The sequence below is a fragment of the Nelusetta ayraudi genome, unplaced genomic scaffold (assembly GCF_046127955.1).
Source record: "Nelusetta ayraudi isolate G7.1 ecotype Tasmania unplaced genomic scaffold, CSIRO-AGI_Nayr_v1 ptg000097l, whole genome shotgun sequence".
In the NCBI taxonomy this organism is placed as follows: domain Eukaryota; kingdom Metazoa; phylum Chordata; class Actinopteri; order Tetraodontiformes; family Monacanthidae; genus Nelusetta; species Nelusetta ayraudi.
In genome coordinates, this window is record NW_027466147.1 from 810,001 (window position 1) to 830,384 (window position 20,384).

The 20,384-nt window shown below is 46.8% G+C and overlaps 1 protein-coding gene across 4 annotated transcripts in view; it reads left to right on the plus strand.

Moving 5' to 3' along the window:
- ldb2a (LIM domain binding 2a) overlaps positions 1–20,384 on the plus strand; it is an 83,368-nt gene that overhangs the window by 38,067 nt on the left and 24,917 nt on the right. For all 4 annotated transcript variants that reach the window (XM_076048225.1, XM_076048226.1, XM_076048223.1 and 1 more), the window contains exon 3: positions 12,044–12,216. In XM_076048225.1, coding sequence (XP_075904340.1) covers positions 12,044–12,216 — 173 coding nt within the window. The remainder of the gene's footprint in view (positions 1–12,043; positions 12,217–20,384) is intronic.

A 20,384-nucleotide genomic window follows, 5' to 3' on the forward strand; every position in this document is an offset into this window, starting at 1 on the left:
TCCCACATTCTTGTGTGCCTTTGAGTGTGCGTGTATGCGCGTGTGCGCGCGCGCGGCGCTGCGCTTGTGTGTGTACAAATTTGAGTGCAGGCCGCAGTATGTGTTGGCGCGGCTGCAAGACATCGGCAGCTTTTTAACCCTTCCTCTGCTCTGACCACGTACTAAACAAACCCGTAAATTGCGTCGCATGCAAATATGCACAGGTTTTTCCATCACATGACATCGCATCGTGGACGGGCACGTATGGCGGGCAGTCGGTTTGTCAATCAACAGAGAAGTTTGCATTGCCAGCAGGGTATTTCATGTATTTATTTATTTATTATGTGCTGCAGGTTTGGGACGAGGCTCCATTCTCATGCAGGTGCACAAATCCTGCTTTCGGCTCCGAGAGCTTAAACACGAGTTGCGAGTGTAAACTTGTGCAGACTGCAGATTTCTTCACAGTGGACTTAACTTTGCAAGGCAGCTGGTTTGCTGAGATTTCTAGTCTGAATTCTGGCAGATCCGATCCGAGTCGTTCCCATATGATCAAAGTCTCCATCCTTCCAGGACAAAGAGGCAGCAGCAGCAGCAGCAGCAGCAGGTCTTAGCTGTGACACAAACACAAAGTGAACGGCAAGCTTGGAGTTTCGATTATCTTCGTCCAGTGAACGTGACCCATCCTCTTCTTGTTTTCTTCAAAAGTGGAGCACCCAGAGGAAACCCATAATGACACAGGGACAACATGCAAAGCTTCACACAGAAAGGCCCCAGAGGACGCTGCTTGCCAGTCTTTCATCAGAACGGGACATAAATAAGAGCAAAGTCCCTCGTTAAAGGCTCCCCTCCGCTCCCTCGTGGCATTAAGAAGAGTTAATTTCAACACAGTGGCGGTGACGTGCAGCATGGGCCATCCCCCCGACCACCACCAGGGTTCTGTTAGATATTTTAAAAGATTGACTTCTGCGTTATGCAACCCATAGAGCATGTGCAGTAGTGTTACTTCCCAGCAGGCCTCAATAACTCATACGATGCATCAGACTGCATCTGCCAATCAGAAGACACAGCAGGACACAAGCTGTGACGTCACGCTTGGAATTAAGGATTTTCTGGGGATTTTCTGAACTTTGTAAAAAAAATTTGAAAAAAAGACTTGAAAAAACAACAACATACAATGGAAAGAGGTCAAGGTCAATGTTTGTGTTGCGATCTCTGGGAAAAATGCTTTTTGGTCCACATCAAATTTGTCACCTGCAATACCACAGGTGGCCACCGGTAAAATTATGTTTTCAATGTTCTCTGTGCCAGGCGACGGTGTGAAATAAAGCTAAGAAATTGCAAATCAACATGGCGGTCAGTGTGTCCAGGTGCACTTCATTAAAACCCTCACTGCCAAAAAAAAAAAAAAAAAATCTGATGCACGCTATCCCCTTTTTTGCTAGCCGCCTCCGCCCGCGCCAGAGGCTCTTTTGCGACAGTCGAGCTGGTCGGGAGCTGGACGAGCGGCGAACTTAATCAGTTTGCCAATGATCTAATGCCGGCGTGATCTAATACCCCTCCCCGCTGACCCAGTAACGGCATCTCATGATGCGTATTTAGATCGAGATATGAGTCGATGAAGACAGACATTTGTTTGCCGAGTAGCACGGGCTCTCCGCAGCCATCGATCCGCCCTCGCCGATCAATACGCCGGCTTGGTTTCCATCCATGTATCCCTCCTCCGGCAGATCAACAGCCGTGCCTCGAACTTGAGGGCTGGTGGGGGGGAATAATTGATTTTAATGGTATTTTTAGCTTTGCTCCGTGATTAAAGCGACACAGGAGATCGAAGCAAATCGCCGGATTGTTCACATCTGACAGGCCGGAAAAGATATACACACATATATGTAGTTTAGCTGCGTATATATATAGATGTATATATATATATATATATATATATATATATATATATATATACATATATATATATATATATACGTATATATATATATATATATATATGTATATATATATATGTATATATATATATATATATATATATATATATATATATATATATACATATATATATATATACATATATATATATATATATATATATATATATATATATATATATATATATATATATATATACATATATATATATATATATATATATATATATACGTATATATATATATACGTATATATATATATATATATATATATATACGTATATATATATATATATATATATATATATATATATATATATATATATGTGTGTGTGTTTAAAATAATAATGGCTGCTCTTTGGTCTCTGCTAAGGTCATGTGATGGTGGCAAATGTATTCACAATTTGTATCTATGTAACCCCAATACGATCCACTTTTATACTTAACTACAGCATAGTTCAAATAGCTCCACTTCAAGCCATAACAACTATGAAAAATAAGTGAATTACTTTGAACAGAATTTGTATCTTTTAAACACAAAAGTAACCAGCGTGTTTTTCCAATTTAAGGAGTAGTGAGTACAAATACTTGTGTACAAATGTAGTGAGAATAAATAAAAAGTTGACCGAAAAAAAGAAAGACTCATTAAAGTACAGATACTTTAATCTACTTGAGTACAGTAGGGGAATATTTGTACTTCCATTACTTCCCACCTCTGCCAATGAGAGATTATCCTCAGGAGGGATGCTAAATCCCCCCCCGCCCCCCCCACTCACTCGTTTTAACCACTTGGCACTGGAATCCCCCAAGGGGCTTTAAATGAAAAAGAAGAAGAAATAAAGAGTAACACGAGTGTTTAGAATGGAGGCAGTCCGCTGGGAAAACACACGCTTCAAAACGCTGACGCCGGTAATCGCGCACGTCTGCTCCTCGCTTGAACCACCTGACGTGACGCGACGTGACGTGACAGGTGGCGGCGGTGCAGAGTCAGTCTGGAAAATACCCGACGTGTCGGTTTGACTCGTCTCACGGGGTCACGCGTGGCTTTTCAATATTTAAAACGTCTGCGCTAACTGTATTGGCCGTTTCGCACGCCGGTGTGTTGATTTTGTCTGCTTTTGGTTTTTGAAAATCATGCCGGTCAGCTGCTGTTGGATGCAAGTAGAAGCCCTTTGTTTTCGGTGGGTGAGCCCCTCCGATAATCGATGACACCTTCTGTCAACGTGGTCTGTGCCCCCCAAATCCTTGGTAGTCAGAGAGTGGGAAGCACTTCTGCCTTATTTATGGTCGATTACAGCCCAAAGTATTGGATCTCTGACCTGCTCTGTCCGTTGACCTCCACCCGGCAGAGCTCAGATGGTTCTGGACCAGCCGCTCTCCTCCTCCTCCTCCTCCTCCTCCTCCTCTCTTTCTCCCCTCCTGCTTATTTTCACCCCACTCCTATTCTGCAGTGCAGAGAGCTGCGTGCTTTGCTGCATAATCGCCCGGCGAGGATCTACGGTCTTTCTTGCCTCCTTTTCACCCCTCCTGTGTTTTAATTTGCACCATTTTTAAATGAAAAATGTGTTATTTTGAGGGGATTTTTAACCATGAGCTATTGGAGCAGGTCCATGTGATCCGCCGACAGATTGAAGCCGAAGTTTGACCAGCCTCCTCCCAAACTGACAAACAGATAAACAGCCATTTATCCTTTGAGCGCTCGACGCAGGCCGCTTCCATTTTGCAAATACGGGAGAATGAAAATCAAAAACTCTTCCACGGCGTTTTGCAGCCGCGCAGACGGGGGCGCCAAGTGACAGCGTCTCCTTTGGAAGTTATTGCTTTTTTTCGGAACTAGACGAGGCGGTTCCAGCCGCTTACCCTCCACCTCATAAAACAGAAAGACTCGCTACAGAGACTCGCCGATTGATTCGGCGTGAGCGTTCCTTCCCTCTCTCGGCTCCGACTTAAGAGCTGTTTGCTCTGCTGCCACGCGTGAACCTCCGCGCGCAGGTTCCAAGTGTCAGAGATCAAATATTTAAGGTGCAGAAGACTGCGGCTGGCATACTTACAGTGAGTAAGGGGGAAAAAATCTTCTTCTTTTTTTTTTTTTTTTAATTTTATGTTCACTCGGATTTGACCTTTGTTGTCGCAGTTACGAACAGAGAGCAAAAATTAAACTAAAGTCCCAATTTTTAAAGAAATAAAGACGTTCGTGTAAAACGCACACGCAGTGACACACATGCACATTCTGAATGAGACGCCCTCAGCAGTTTCGGAGCTACCATGTCCCCCCTCCCCCACCCGTCATCCCCCACCCACCCACCCCTCCCTCCCCCCCCTGCAGCATATACATGCACTCCCGCTGCCTCCCGCTGGGCCCCTGCGCTAAACCCCAACCCTCCCCAGTTACGCTCATGACTTCATAATTACACTTTACCTGTTTGAATACTTGCATTTAACTCAGTAGAGGAATCATAAAGGAACAAAACAAAAAAAAAGGAAAGAAAAATAAACCGCCAGTCTGGGCAGCGCTTCAGTTCAGCTCGTATTTCCGCCGCCATTTCTGTATTTCCTTTTTTTTTCTCCTCCGTTGTTCATGCAAGTGGGTGTGCGCTCGCTGTTTACCTTGCTGCCTCCGCGTTCCCTCGGCGCATCATTACTGCACGCACACTCTGCCATATCTGCGCTTATATATATGTGTGTCTGTGTGTGTGTGTGTGTGTGCGTACGTGTGTACGAGAGGGAAAGTGCATGCGTGTGCACGTGCCAGTGTTAGATTGCACAGCACATATTCAGCCAAATCACAGCGTTCGCATCTAATCGATCTCCTGCGCACCGCGGATGGCAACTGAAATATGACACACACACACACACACACAAGCACGCACACGCACACACACACACACACACACACAGCTGAAGCTGTTCACAGGAGTGCGCGTGAATCCTTTAAGCGTAATGCAGAATATAAACTGTGGCACGCTGGTCTTGTCACGACATTCCGAGAGTCGTCAAGCCGTCATGGAGAAACGGGTGAAAAGACACACGAAAAAAAGGGACAAGCAGGAGGTTTGTTTCCAATCTGAGCCGCGTTTACATCATCCTGCCTTGTTTTTGTGACACGCTGCCAAACATCCCTGCACTGTTCACTGCCCTCTTTACATGTCTGCAGCGTGCCAGCCGTTGTCTTTACGTCCCTTTGCTCGTTTCTCTGCTGTCTGTCGTTGGAAAAATCAGAAAGTCAAACCTTTTGGAGTTGTGTGAAAACAACAAATTAAATCAAAGCTAATTTTCAATTATTTATTCATTCATGTTTTACTTTGCCACAGTTGTCTTTCTCTGTCAGCTCCGGCGCTCAGTCTGCAGTCTGCAGTCGGCACTGAGTGACTGAGAAAATGGAAACTGGATTAAAAAAAAAAAAAGGGGGGGGGGGGGGGGGGAGAGTCGACGAAGCTATTTTTATTAGCTTGCTTGCTCAACGCTTGTTTCGCAAATTCTCATTAAACACCCCCAGAAGAGAGGATTTGTGTTACTATCTTTATTCTCAATTATCACTTATCATCACAGCTATTTGTTTATTTATTTTTTTTGCCGCTGATGATTTTTCCTTTTGGGACGGAGTGAGCGAGGGAGGGAAGGAGGGTCGACGTGAACCGTCTTTAAATTCAAATACGAAAAAGGGGTCAGTATTTATCTGCAAAATTGCGCGTGCGTGCGAGCACAGCCAGCGACCCGTCTTGCCTCCTTCTGACACCCCTGCTTTCGCTTCAGAGCAGGGAGAGAGAAAAAAAAAAAAAAATCCCAGCCGCCGTCTCGCTGGCTGATGCTGCTGGCACGATTCCTGAGGACCGGCGGGGTGGGGGGAGGGAGGGGGCGGGGTGGGCGGCAGAGGGTGAGGTGGGGGTGTGGGCGGGCGGGTGGGCTGCGGGGGGTGTAGGGAGTCTGGGGTGGGTTGGGGGGGGTTGGAGGGGGGGCACCCTAACAAAGTGGCATGAATTAATGCGACTAATTAACACGGCGTTAATTATTTGTAAATTGCATGTTTGGGTATAACGCGCTAGTTGAGAGGCATATGTTGCTGGTCGTTGTTCAACCCAAAACAAGTGCCTGCTAATCTGGCTGTGGAGTGGCTCGGCAATCTGAGGGCGGGCCAGCCTGCGCGCGCGCGCGGGGGGGGGCGGCAGAGAAGAAGAAAAAGTTGTTTAATCATGTGCAGCCTGCGCGGTTTTTGTTTTTTGTTTTCCCTCTCCTCTGTTTTTTTCCTGGCGTTGTGCACTTGTTTGTCTGAAGTTTGTTGTTTGTCTGGCGCGCCGTCGGTGAGTGTGTAATCTGGCTTTCCATTAAAAGATAAGTGATAGCCCGCGCTGACACGGGGCGGCGGCGTGGGGGTCCGTCTGCTGCCAACGCGCCCCCACTGTTTAATCTGAATGTCTATCAAAAGATAAATGTTGGCGGCGTTCGGCTCGAGGCCGCTCCCCGCCGCAAGCAACAGATCTGTTTGTCGTGCCAATTAGAGACCCTTCTGCCCATAGATAGATAGATAGATGGACAGATAGATGGACAGATAGATGGATAGATAGATAGATAGCTAGATAGATAGATAGATAGATAGATAGATAGATAGATAGATAGATAGATGTGACCTCCAGGGGGAGCACTAATAAAAACAGGCCACTGTTGTGTTTAGGTTGAGTTGTTTCTTTTATCTTAAAACGAGGTCCCTGAAAACGTCAGCGTTGGAATGTTGCTTATCGTGATGTCTTTCAAACACTTTGCCTCCTGCGTATTTTCACTCGCCGTTCACCAGCTGACTGAACCGTCGATCAGCGAGTGAGTACGCGACCGCGAACCAAATGACTTTCTTGCCATTTTTTGTTTTTTACATGAAAATTGGAAAACGTAAAACAAGCGTGTGTGTGTGTGTGTGTGTGTGTGTGTGTGTGTGTGTGTGTGTGTGTGTGTGTGTGTGTGTGTGCTCACAAAGAAAGCGGCTCCTTTGTTTCATCACTGCTGAGCTGAGGGAGCAGAGCAGAGGAGTCAAAGTTCGTTCATCATCACAGTTTGGCCGCGGCCAACAAAGCTGCTTATTAACGTCAAGGAAAGCTGAAAAAGCTGTGCAGCGATGTTTGCAGCGATGTTACGTCTATGCACCTCGACAAAAAGTGTCATGTGTTGGAATTTATTTATTTTTAATGCGTTTACGTGATGCGTTCTGAAGTGTTGACCAATGGGATGGCGCAATTAACCAATTTAGAGGCGTTCATTTTTTTAATGCAGTCTATGGTAAAAATAATTTTTGGGTCTACCGGATTTTTTTTGCTGCAGTACCTCGAGTGGCCACAGGGAGAAACAAAATCATCGCCAGTCCGGTATCTCGTTCTTTTAATGCATCCATGGTGTAAACCTACCGCAGCAGCACCTTGCCCGCTTCCACTCCCCTCCACGTCGCCCCCTTCAGGCGGCGCTCTCGCATCGCATCCTCGGTGACCTGCGACCTCACGTGGGGTCGTGGCCAATGATTGGACCGAGAAGAACCTGTGACCGCTGAACGCGACTCGCGTTCCGCTTCTTTCCTCCGAGGGAGGGGGGGCCGGGGGGGGGGTAAAAAGTCTCAACTGGCCGCCGGGCAACGCTGGCCACGGCTTGCCAGCTCCAGCACAGCTCCGCTCTTGATCGGGCCTCCTTTGTAAATGCCACGTCGGGGGGGAGGGGTGGCGGGGGGTGGAGGTGGGGGTGAGGGGCGAGGTCGGCGCTCCCGGAATGATGGCCGACCTGCCGAGAGCGGCTGTGGAGCACGAGGAGGCTTTTATTAGGACAGTTTTGGCTGGGAGGACGACGACGGTGAGGTGGTGCTGGTGGTGGTGGTGGTGGTGGTGGTGGTGGGTGGTGGTGGTGGTGGTGGTGGTGGGGGGGTTTGACAGGCAGGTCTGCACATCACCTGAGCGAGCGACTCATTCTGCACACACACACACACACACACACACACACACCACCAGCGCTCCCTCACCCAGTCCAGCCCCTCCTCATTTTTATTCCTTCATTCCGCTCTCTCTCTCTCTCTCTCTCTCTCTTCTCTCTCTCTTCTCTCTCGCTCTCCCCCCCGTCTCTCTCGCTCGCCCCCCACCCCCCCACCTTCTCGGAGCGCCGCCTCGGCATTAGCAGTCAGCTCCACTCCGAGGCGTACTTTGTTTTTCAACCGCGGTGGAGGCTGAACAAGATACAGGGAGGGGGGAGGGAGGGGGAGGGTGGTTTGGCGGTGGTGGTGGTGGGGGGTGTGTGTGTGTGGGGGGGGGGGGGGGCTGAGCGAGCGAGGGAGGGAGAGGGAGGGAGGGAGGGCGAGCGAGCTCCGCTTACGCTTGCGGCCGAGCGGAGGAGCCTGCAGCCTGGGCGGCCGCTCGCCACGCCAAACATTTTATGCGTTATTTAGTCGCGGCCGACTTTATCGAATTTGGAAAAAACATGCCAGTCACGGGTGCGACCCCCCCCGCCACCACTCAGTCCTGTCCTCCCTGTCCCCCCCCTTCTTCTCTTTCCCCTTCCCCCCCGCTAACTGTCCCCGCCAGCATCCCTCTCCTCCCCTCCCTCCCCCACCTCCCTCCCTCTGTCCTGATTGAGACTCCTCCACCGCCCAGGTTTGACCTCCAGCCCCTCCACACACACACACACACACACACACACACACACACACACACCACCACCACCACCACCGCCGCCAAATGATTCCTGGTTCTTTTTTCATTGCTTTTTTAACTTTCCTCTCGGGAAGCTCTGATGGTTTGCTGGGCAGCAGGACGCCAGGATGCAGAATCCGCACTGGCGAGACGCTGCGGGGGGAAATCCCTCAGTCACTTCCTAATCCCAACGTCAGGATTTGAGGCTTGTTTTTCCTCTGGCTGTTATTTAACCACACAGACAGACAGGGTCACGACCACAAAGCGGCCCATGAAATTCCTGGATTCCAGCTTTTATTCAAGGTCCCGTAAAATGGAAATCTTCCGGCCACCGTTGTTTTCTGACGTTAATCTGTGTCTCCAGCGGGATTCACGTCTGCTTTTGTGTGATGTCACAAGGGGCTGTGGCATGTTTGAGACCACACCCTCAGCCAAGCATTAGCTCCGCCCCCTCCGAAGGCCCTGTTTTTGTTCCATTCTGACCATGTAGAGGGTCCAGCAAAGCAGGTCAGTTTTGGCACGGAAACACACCAATTTACTGCAGGAGGCTGTAAACAGAGGGCTAAATGTTTCTTGATGGATAATTGATTATGTTAAGCGTCTCACTGGAGTCTGGGGTTTAAATAGATATCAGAAAATGTGTATGTTGTGAGATCTTTTAAAACAAAGATAAAAAAAAGTGCTCTCACGACAGTCATAAATGTTGGCCTCTGAGTCTCATCTTTATGGATGCATTTTATATGAAAGTGGAAGTGGAGTGGAAAGTCCTTTTATTTTATGTTTTATTTAACTTGCTTTTTTTTCTCTTTATACTATTACTTCAGAATTACATTTGTATCACTATGAAATTATTAGAATTGGATAATTATAAGCGGTATCAAATCATTTTGTAGCTGTTTCTAACCTTTTTTGGTGAGGGCAAAAAAAATAAATCCTGCTGTTATTGTTTTTATTGGAAACTGCTAATCCAATTAATTCCATTCTTTCATTCAAGAAACTTGACTCCATAAATCAGGGTTTAATAAATTTTTCCTTGTTTCTGATATTTAATAATCTTGTTGGAACAGATGAAACGACTCCTAGTGAACCCTCTTCATATGACAATTGTATATATATATATATATATATATATATATATGTATGTAAACTTTTTTGTCATTATAATTTATATTATTCTTATATTATTTGACGTTCTTTTTTGTTTGTTTTTTTTGCCTGCGTCAAAGATGAGCTGGAGCCTGAACAACAAGGACCCAGCGGACTCGCTGCACTCTGGTCCGGTGAATGGAAGTCGTGTCGCAGGATTTTGGGGATTTTCGCCCAGATAGAGCGGCAGAAGTCCTGAGCTGCGGAAAAGCTGGAAGTTTAGGTGCGACGGCCTCGCTGCTAAAGACGCTGCTCTGTTCTCTTCTGCTGCGTCTCTCTTTCTCCGGAGAGGAGAGGAGAGGGGTGGGGAGGGGTGGGGGGGGGGGGAGTGAGGAGAGGACGGGGCTCCTCGGAGGGATCCCAGCTCGACTGAGCACGGCGTTGAGGGAGGAAAAAAAGTCAGCTATTAACAAAGAAATAGGCTGAATATCTGCGGTCGGTCGTGAGCAGAGAAAGGCGTTCTAGCGCATGAACACATCCAAGTTTTTGCAGCCGACTGGCTGCCGCATCCCTTGATGTAACGGCCTCTCTCTCTCTCTCTCTCTCTCTCTCTCTCTCCCTCTCTCTCTCTCTCTCTCTCTCTCTCTCTCTCTCTCTCTCCCTCCCTCCCTCTCTCTCCCTCTTTCTCTCTCTCTCTTTCTCCCTCCCTCTCTCTCTCCCTCATCCATTCTTCTCGTTCGGCGGTGAAGATGAACACAGCGTTGGAAACCAGACAGAGCCTGAGGGCTAAAAAAAAAAAGTCTTTCTCTCCTCCTCCCCCTCCTCTTTCAGTTTTTTATCATGCAGCCCGCTCCTCGTCTCTTTAGGCTCCTGAAAAAAGTTTGCACAGAGGAGTAAAAAAAATGAGGCAAAAAAAAAACAACTCGTCCGTCTCAATTATTGAGTTTGCGCTCGTGCGGTCGTAAAAAACAATGTGTGAAAAATATTCTCCCCTCCTTGCTATTTTTGTTTGTTTTTTTCCCTTTTAGCTCTTTTGTTTCAGACTTTCTAGGAATATTCCAGCATTTGCGTTTTACATTATGTGGCATCCGGCGAGGAAAGAGAAAGGAGGGAACAAAAAAGGCCTCAATTTCATGATATTGTTTCAAAGGAAAAACCTTTAATCGCTGGATGTGCGGCAAAGATCTGTGCTCTGGAACATTTATCTGACACTCGCTTCAGGGGGAGGAAAAAAAAAAAGAAGAAGAATCAAAGTGCATTTTGGTGTTGAGTTTGATTCGAGTGTTTCTCGGATGGCAAACAGGTTCTGGCCGAGTGGCGCTGCGCTCTCCGTCTTCTAGCATCGCTGTCAGCAGCAGCAGCAGCAGCAGCAGCAGCAGCGGCAGCGGCAGCAGCAGCAGCAGCGTCTTTGCACGCCGAGCCCAGCCACAATCAGGAGAAACAGCTGCAGCTTGAAAGTCTGAGGCGGCTCTTAGTCAGATTCTCGTCTGGTTGCTTGCGTTTTTTTTTTTTTTTTTGTTGCTGTTGTTTTGTTTTGTTTTGTTTTTGAAGACATCGTCCAGGACGAACTCACACAACACTCCTCAGAGATTCCTGCAACATGAGACAACAGGCACAACTTCAGAGAGATGGGTTTGATATTTCTGCAAGGACAACGTTCATCAGTGTGTGTGGATCTTGTCAGGAGTTTAGCTTGTTGTTGTTTCTCAGCTGTTAAATCGATTCTTCCGTCGCCTTTTTAAGAAAATCTGCCCACTTTTTTTCTCTCCCAAGAAACTTTTTAAAGAAATTCAATCTTGTCTAGAACAGAATTTTCTGTGTATTTAATGTGTAAAAACTCAGCTTCATCGCACATTCAAGTGTGTACAATCTTAAATATCTTTAATACATTTGCAGTATTTCTTTCTCAAGGCTTAATTTGAAGATTCTTTTCCATTTTCTAGAAATAATTTTCTGTACCAGTAGTAAACTGTACAGTGAATGAAATATCCAACCACAGAGAACCTGCAAAAACCCTTTATTTATTTATAGTTTATAGATTTCATTGCTTACTTCATGACTGTGTGTTTTTAAGACAGTTGAATGCGCCTGAAAATTGAAACTGTGTTTTTTGTGTGTGTGTTTCCATCAGTATTCCAAACACATGCTTGCAACTGTTTTCAATCCTCCTTTAACTCAAAAGGTCGCCAGGCGTCGCCGTACCTTTAAATACCCTCTTAGAATGCCCGGCGTAAACTGGGCTGCGCTCGCTGGTGACTTTTCCTGCGGATGTCGTAGAAACGACCGTGTGAGCAGCAGCGGTGAAGGCCTCGCCTTGGTCGCTCCATTAGCACCGTGTTTGCGGCCTGTGTGTGAAAGCTGTCGACTTACTTTCTGTCCCCCCCGCAGCCATCGGCCGGACGCTGATCCCCCGCTACTTCAGCACGGTGTTCGAGGGCGGCGTCACCGAGCTCCACTACATCCTCAAGCACTCCAAGGAGTCCTTCCACAACTCCTGCATCACCCTGGACTGTGATCAGTGCACCATGGTCACCCAGCACGGGAAGCCCATGTTTACAAAGGTAATGTCTGACCCCCCCCCCCACAGCACCCCAAGTCCCTCCCCCAGCTCATTCCCGCCATGAATAATAGATCACAGGCCATCATAATGGACCTGGCGAGGTGTTTAACTGGTTAAAGATCAAATCCACTCCAAGCCTTTGATTCCCCCGTTTCCCCCTCCTGGCCTCGTTGTTTTCATGTTGTTGTCAAGTGACACGGGGTGGCCTTTCTGTCACAAAGTGCCAGGTCCTTTTGTACTTGATGAATAATTTATGGTAGAAGAAGAAGGAGAAGAAGAAGAAGAAATCAGGTCTGAAGCTGGATGACGCTTAATTCCCTAAATAATCCAGACTGTCCAAGAGCACAGTTGAGTAAAAATTTGAAGGTCCGGTGCAACATTTAAACCTTTATATTTACACTGGTAAGTAAGTACGTTTTAGCCCAGAACACGAGTCTGATCTCGGTGTCTGAGAGCACATTGTAGCTAAGCTAAGATACTTCCTGACCATTACATGGCAGTAAATCATCCACATGGGTTCTTTAAATATTTGATTTAAATGCTTTGCTGCCCATGCAGTATCTGGTCAACGGCCGGTAGAACTACCAGTAGTTTCCAACTACACCTGATTGCGGAGACGCCCGACACTCTCCCCCGTAGTGGAATTAAAACACAGCGTCATCACGTGAACACTGCACACGCTTGTTTCGCCCTGGAGCAGTGCAGACATAAAACAACTGTCTTAAAGTGATGCTAGATTCATTTCTTCTGCAACAAAAGAAAAATACCTCAACCTTTATTATGGCAAAGTAAACGTGAATTACTGTGAGCACTGTTGCCGTGATAAAACAGCACCATAGAACTGTTTTGCAACTGTACAAATCCAACAAATATGCCCTATTATTTGCTCCATCTTGTCCTGTGAGAAAGATTTAATCTCAAAAAAATTTTTTTTGAACATTATAGTCAATAGTGAGTCATTTTTAGACACACACATATTATTGTACTAAAAATATGTTGAAGTCAGGATTTAATTTTGACTGCAAATTTTTTTCTGTGTGACTGTATGACTCATAAGGCCCTAAATGCTATTCTGGGCAGATAATGACACATATAACATATTCTTTCTAGTCGTCTTATTTTTTAACTTTAGAATTAAAACACATCTACCCACATTTTTTCAGTATTTTGGGGTCGTTAAAACTCGGCTCGATCCGCGACCCCTCAGGTGTTGCTGAAAACTCTGCAAGGAGGAGGTGAACAAGATCTTTTGAGGAGAGGCAGAGGAAACACAGATTGCGCCTGTGAGATAATCCCCAGCCTGACACCGAGGTCTTGGAGTGGAGCTCCGAGGCTGAGCTCATCTGCTTTCGTCTTTGGGGAAAGAGAGAAAGCGAGAGAGACAGAGAGAGAGAAAGAAAGAAGCGTCCAGCGATCCGGAGTGAATATGTACTCCGCCGTACGCCGTCTGATCCGGACGGCTCGCTGCCTCTTAATGTCTTGTGCGAGGCCGGATACCTTGTCAGCGTTGCCAGCCGGAGGGATTCCATGTTCCCTGTACCGTGAACCCGGGGCTGCAGTGCCGCACGGCCGCTTGCTCTGACATTAAACGGCGCCAGCCGTCGGTCTGCGGTGTGTGCGCGGTCAGAACTCTCAGAATCTCAGAGTTGCAAAAAATAAGAAAAAAAAAGAAAAGAATTGTAAACACTGAGAAACAATGAAGGTGAGATACTTTCGAAACAAAATCTCAAGGCGGTGTTGGTTATTATTGACATCACTGCTTTGATTTTACTGGGGCTTTATTTCACTTGACCATCTCAGAAAGGAGCCTCAGCGAGTGTTTAGGATGGCGAAGCCCTGTCGAACCTTTAACTCTAAATTAGCATTGTTTTTTTTCATAAAGGCAGCCAGTTGCTAACAGGGCGGAGGCTTCCAATTGGTCAGAGGGTGGCAACATTTCATGCACGTCACCGTCCAATGATGGTGAAGGATTAGTTATCACCAGAAATACATAATATTAAAAACTGATATTTAGCCCTGTGTTTACAGCCTTCAGCTATAACTGATACTTTGTTGGAACTTCCATGTTTGCAAGGAGGAGAAACTGAGGCTGGCCGCCTCATAGGGCGGAGCCAACACCTGGTTGGAGGCGTGATCACAGACACCGGGGGTTATAACGCTACCCTTTGTGACATCAGAAAGGGCTGCTTTCCAAACACTTGTACTTTGGCAAACACTTTCTGAAAAGAGCAGCGAGCAAAAGGCCAAAGGTTTTTTTCACTCAGTAGATTATTGATTGATTATTGACAGGAGTGAAAGTTGGGACCCTGTTTTCAATAAGCAGTAATTCACTTGTTTCTTTCCTGAATCCTTCATCTTGATGCATTTCAGCCCAAGTTTTGATTCCCGCCAGCCAGTCGACAGCGCTGCAGCGCCAGTGGAGTTCAGAACCTGTTGTTTACCTCGTTTGTGTTTTTTGCTCCGCTGGCTGCCGGTTGACGTGAGGCCTGGTGTCACGTGGAGGGTATTTTTAAGGTCACTCTGGTTTTCCTCCGTATTTCCAGCGGTGGTGTGATTTGTATGCATGTGGCGGTCGGCTGTGTTGCGTATCGGTGAATGGCTGTTACTGTGGCTGTCGGACGGGAGGGGTGGCGCTCTTTCTTTTCGGCATATCAGTAAATAAATTTGCCCCAAAATATATAACACTGCGGGGAAAAAAACACTCTTTCATGTTGGTCTGTTGGTCATTATTACTTTTATTTTTTTTTTATATATATATATATATTTTTTTTTGTAAACAAGAGAACAAAAACAACTGAAGAAAAAAAAGAAAAGAAAACAATGAATTACAAAAATGAAGTGTACAGAACAGAAACAGCCCCGGTCAACAAAATAATAATAAAAAAAAAAAAAGAAGCTAAATTTGATGCTCGCAGCGCTGCTCTCTTTTCATCTTCACCTAAATTGGATGAGAAGAATTAATTCATTAGAAAAAAAAAGGAAAAGGGGGGGAGGGGGAGGAGGAGGGGTTGGTGGAGGAGGAGAGAAAAAGAATTCCAATAACTGAGCGTGTTCTCCCCGAGCTCTCGGCGAGCCTGCAGCTCTGGAGGCCCCGAATCTCAATCAGCTCTGCCTCGCCTCACTTTCCTCCCCCCCCCCCCCCCCCAAGCCCTCCCTCCCCATCCCCCTCCACATCCCCCTCTCCCCCCACCTCCCCTCCCCCTCCACCACCGCTCTCTCATCCCCCCGCGCTCGCTCGCTCATTCTCCCCTCGCTCTGTACTCTCCCCCCTCCTCCCCCCTCCTCCCTCCTCCTCCTCCTCCTTCTTCTCAACTCCCCCTGCCCTCCCCTTCCTCCCTGCACCCTCAACACACACACACACACACACACACACAGAGACATACACGCACGCACGCACACATACACACAGAGACATACACGCACGCACGCACACATACACACACGCGCGCACGCACGCACACACAAACGCATCCCTCATCCCCGGGAGAAATCATCCCCGGCTCCCAGCCCCGTTCTGCTGCTCTCCCACTTTCTCTTCGCCGCTCTCTTCCTCTCTCCCTCCACCTCTCCTCCCCTCCCCCTCCCTCTCTCCCTCCTCTACATCTCCGCCTCCCCCTCGCCCCCCAATTTTCTTTTTTTTTTTTGTAAATTTCATATGTGATTTTATTAACGCGGTCGCTCCGGCAAAGATTGGCCCGGCTTCATAACGCAACCCCCTCCGCCCTCCACCCCCACCCCCACCCCGCCACCGTCGCCGGAGTTTTGATCAACACCGTCATTGGAATCGGCGGAAATAAACGACGGGAGAGAAACGATCGGTGGTGGCGACGATCGCCACGTGACGGTACAGGAAGTGGATTTAGTCGGACAGGAAACAGTGACTGCGGCCACGGGGATGAAATAATAATTCTCCTTCTATTCAGCTTATAAAAGGTCCCATAGTGCACAAGTTGGACTGTTTTTATTTGCCATCCCCATTTCCAGAGGAGGAATATTCATTTTCTTTAGCCCTGTGTTTACAGCGTCCTGCTAAAAGGCTGGGCTCTAGCTTCACACTAAAACAGGCACTTTGCTAGACTTTAAACAAGATTGGACCAATACAGTGGCACTGGGTGTCATCATTAGACGGGTATCAGCGCCCCATTGTGACACCACAAAGAGATCATGACATAAGGAATCAGAAGAATTCAAAGTTAAAACTTTTCTCATTTGTCAGGACTGGAAACACTGACTTCTGTTGTCGTTTTTCCCAATACAGAACCTTTAAAAAAAAAAAAATAAAAGTTAACATGAAGTCCAGATCCTTTCCTGGTTCCAGTGAAAGGTTGCATCCTTTCACTGGAGTGGATTTAGATTTGAGTCTCACATCCGTCCAATGAACACTCTGCAACTGTTTCAAGTTTGTATTGTAGTCAAGACCGCACCAGCCGAGACCAAGACATCATAAAGACTGAGACCAAAACTTTATATATCAGAGAAAAATAGCAACAAAACAGAAAAAAAAATAATTTAAAGTTTGCTTCTGTTTTGCAGCAACTCTTTTCAGCAAGGTATCTTTTAATCGTTTTCTTCAACATTTTGTGCTTTGCCAACTATTTTGAACGGCAGCAGCTGGCTTCTTTTCCCTTATTATCTGTCATTGTGGTGTTGGCTTTTGGAGTCTTGACCGGTCTTGATCAAAACTCCCGAGTCCGTCCAGTTCAAGACGAAGAAAAGACCCAGTAAAAATGCCTCCGAGTCCGAGATGACCGAGACCCTTAAAAAAATGGTCTGGAGACCGAGAGCAATCTCCAGCACTACAGCACTACTTCACATTTAACACTGGTTTAAAACACAGCGATTTGACCCCCGCGGTGCAACAAGGAGATTGGAATAAAGAGAAATTATCCTCCGTCTGCCTCTCCGGAGACGAACAAAGCGGCCGCCGCCTCGGCGGGGCTCGGGGGAGCATAATTGGCATCGCCGTGCGCAGGTTTTTCCGGCGGGGCCAAGGAGGTGTTGACAGGGTGACACCGGGTGCCAATTTGACCGCGTGGCCTGGCGCCTCCCCGGCCGCCTCTGTTCACCGCTGCCCAGCAGGCTTCCCTCTCGGCGGGCCGGCGTGTGTTGGCTGTGAGGGCACGGCCCTTGTTACCGGTGCCCGGTCGGGGGTTTCTGCATGCTGGGAGGCGAGCAAAGAGCAAAAGGTGGAGTTAGTGACACAGTGGACTCAGCTCCAGTAAATTTAATTCCCAGAGTGGGTTTTTTTTTTTAAACCTTCCTTCCTTTGATTTTTTTTTTTTTTTTTTTTTAAACAAATTGACTCTTGGATGCCTTACAAGCCTTTGCTTTTTGCCTTTTTTTTAATTATTGTTGTGTGTTGTTTTTATGATTGCGCCGCGCTCTTACTACCACTCTCTCAACATTATGAATTTGACAAGCGGAATTTCCACGAGCGACGCGCTCATCAACCTTCATTAACGTCTCTTAAGAGCTCACAATGCCGGGGATTAAAATGACAACAACAAAAGGACAATGAGGATTAATTGGATGTTTCAGGGTTACTATGACTGTGTTTCCCTCCACTGCAACATCTGAGTTGCGATCAGTTTTTTTTTTTGTTTTTTTTTTGAATGGTATTCCACCTGTGTGCGCGCCATTTTTACAGTTTCAGATATTGGATTTTGAGAAACATTGATTCCAAACCAAAATGGAACGCATGCATGTGGCCTCAGCCACGTGGCACAGTGACAAAACAAACATCCAGTGACCAACACACGCACACACACACACACACACACACACACACGCACACTGTCGTCTTTCGAATTGAAATGCTCGCCGACGACACTTGAGTGTGTATTTATTCGAGCTGAACCGACAATAAGCGGCGTCGCTGTCATTTGTCGTTGTTGCAAAATACTGCTCCAGTTTGCGCTGTGAGATTGCAGGTCTTTAGAAACACTTAGAAACACGCGCATGTGAACGCGTTAATCCCGATTCGGTCAGAACTGGACTAGTGAGCACATTTTATTATAGCCTGTATCACCCCTTTACTTCACTACAACAGCAGCCGGTGTGTTTCCGCTCGCACTTTTGTTGATCCGTAAAACGCGACGCTTCTTTTTGTTATCAATTACTGCCGCTTTAATTTGTTCCTAATTCTCACTTTTGTCACCTCAGCCGTCGTGTGATTTTTTTTTTTTTATTTTTTTTTTTTTTTCTGTTTGGAGTTAAACGAATGATTAACAATCCGTTCGTCGCGTAACCGACTAATCGTCTCGCCCATCAACTCCCTGACACATATTAACTACACGCGCATCACATAAACAGGCGTTCTCCGAAGGCCTCGGCACATCTGGCTCTCTCTACGGAGGCGGCGGCTATTATCGAGCATAGTTAGGGTCCCGCCTCCGTTCCCCCCCCCCCCCCCCCCGCTAACTCTCGCCGCCAGCGGCCGGAGACACTCCCCCGTTATTAATTGATCATCACGTCGGGCTACAGTATCGAATGGTGTTTCAGCGGCGGGACGTCGTTATTCTTTCTGGGCTCCTCGGAGCTGGAGATCCCATGATCTCAGCCCCCGCTGTGCGCAAGATTTATGACCCTGCTCCTAAATCAATGGGGACGCACGGTGAAGGGCTGTACCGTTAAAACGGGCCAATCTTTAATTCAAGGCGATTGTTCCCCGTTTCAGGTTTCATGAAGAAACACCATTAGCTGGGAAAAAAAGGCACAAAAAAAAAGCGGGATCATGTAAAGTTAGAAAGGTGAGATTTTGGGCCATGAATGACAAAATCCACGCCAGGGGGCTTCAAGCGGTTGCGTTCTGCGAGTCTCTGCACCAAATGAGGCAAATTCCTGCATATTTAATTCAAGTCTGCAATTAATGCCATTCTTATGCTCCTTGTGATTTAGCCGCTTTGCCAATTTAATTCATGGATTTCAGAGACGGTGAGGGTCTGCGAGGGGTGCAGCAGCGGTGCAGCGGCGGTGCAGCGGCGGTGCAGCCGATGCTAAATGCACAGTAGAGTTGGCAGTATGGAGGAGGGGGGTGAGGGGGGGGATCAATAGTGCAGCATTGTTTAACTGTAGGCGAGAGCACCTGGGAAGAATCAGAAGGAGCTCGCTCTCACAGCACAGTTCACCTTGCTGCACCGCTGCTGGCTGAGGAAACATAAATCTTCAAAACATTTCGGAAATACAATGAAATCGACATGATTTGTCAATTTCTCAGAAAATGTGAGAGTTTTGTAGTGTCTCTTGTTGGCTAAACTTGCACAGTAGGTTTGGTAAAACATTGTTTTGTTGAAGCTTCTGCACTTCCAATGCATCGCCACTCGTCTTTTATTCATTCGTCCGTACCACGGTGTTTCAACTGGTTGGAGTTACTCAGATGAAATCGCTGTTTTTTCTCTCCGCACGAGAATTCTTTTTTTTTTTTTAACCCTAACCCTCCCAACCCTGACGTCAGTTTGCGACTGATGCCACAATCACAGTCGACAACGGTGACAACAACAACAACAACAACAACATAAAATAAAGTCCACCGGGCGGCCGGGATTATTTTCCTGATGTCGCTTCAGTCTAATCCGGCCCCAGACATCCATTATGCCGCCATGGAGATGTGAAACGCTCTTAAAACCTCGGCGACAGACCGTGACGCCTGTCTGTTACGCTTGGCTTTTATGAGACGTTGTGTAATTTTAGATGATCCGGAGTTGCAAAGTGATGTCCAAGGCTGCCGTGACGGTGATGCAGCAGTTTGAGAGAAAACATCTGACCAGAATCACCAATGAATACAGTTTAGATTTACATTAAACTGTGATGGTTATTATTATTATTATTATTATTATTATTATTATTATTATTATTATTATTATTATTATTATTATTATTATTATTATCATAAATACAAAAAGTTAGTAGTAATAGCAACAAAAAATTCAACAAAAGGATCTTGATCTTCTTGTCGTCAGCTCCTGCTAAATGTGCTTATTGCCATACAAACATCAACAACCCAGCGGCCACGTTACACCTCAATTTCTCCTCCTCCTCCTTCTCCTTCTCCTCCTCCTCCTCCTCTTCCTCTTCCTCCTCCTCCTCTTCCTCGTCCTCTTCCTTCTGCACCTGCACCACCTCTTCCTTCTTCATCATCCTTCTCCTCCTCCTCCTCCTCTTCCTCTTCCT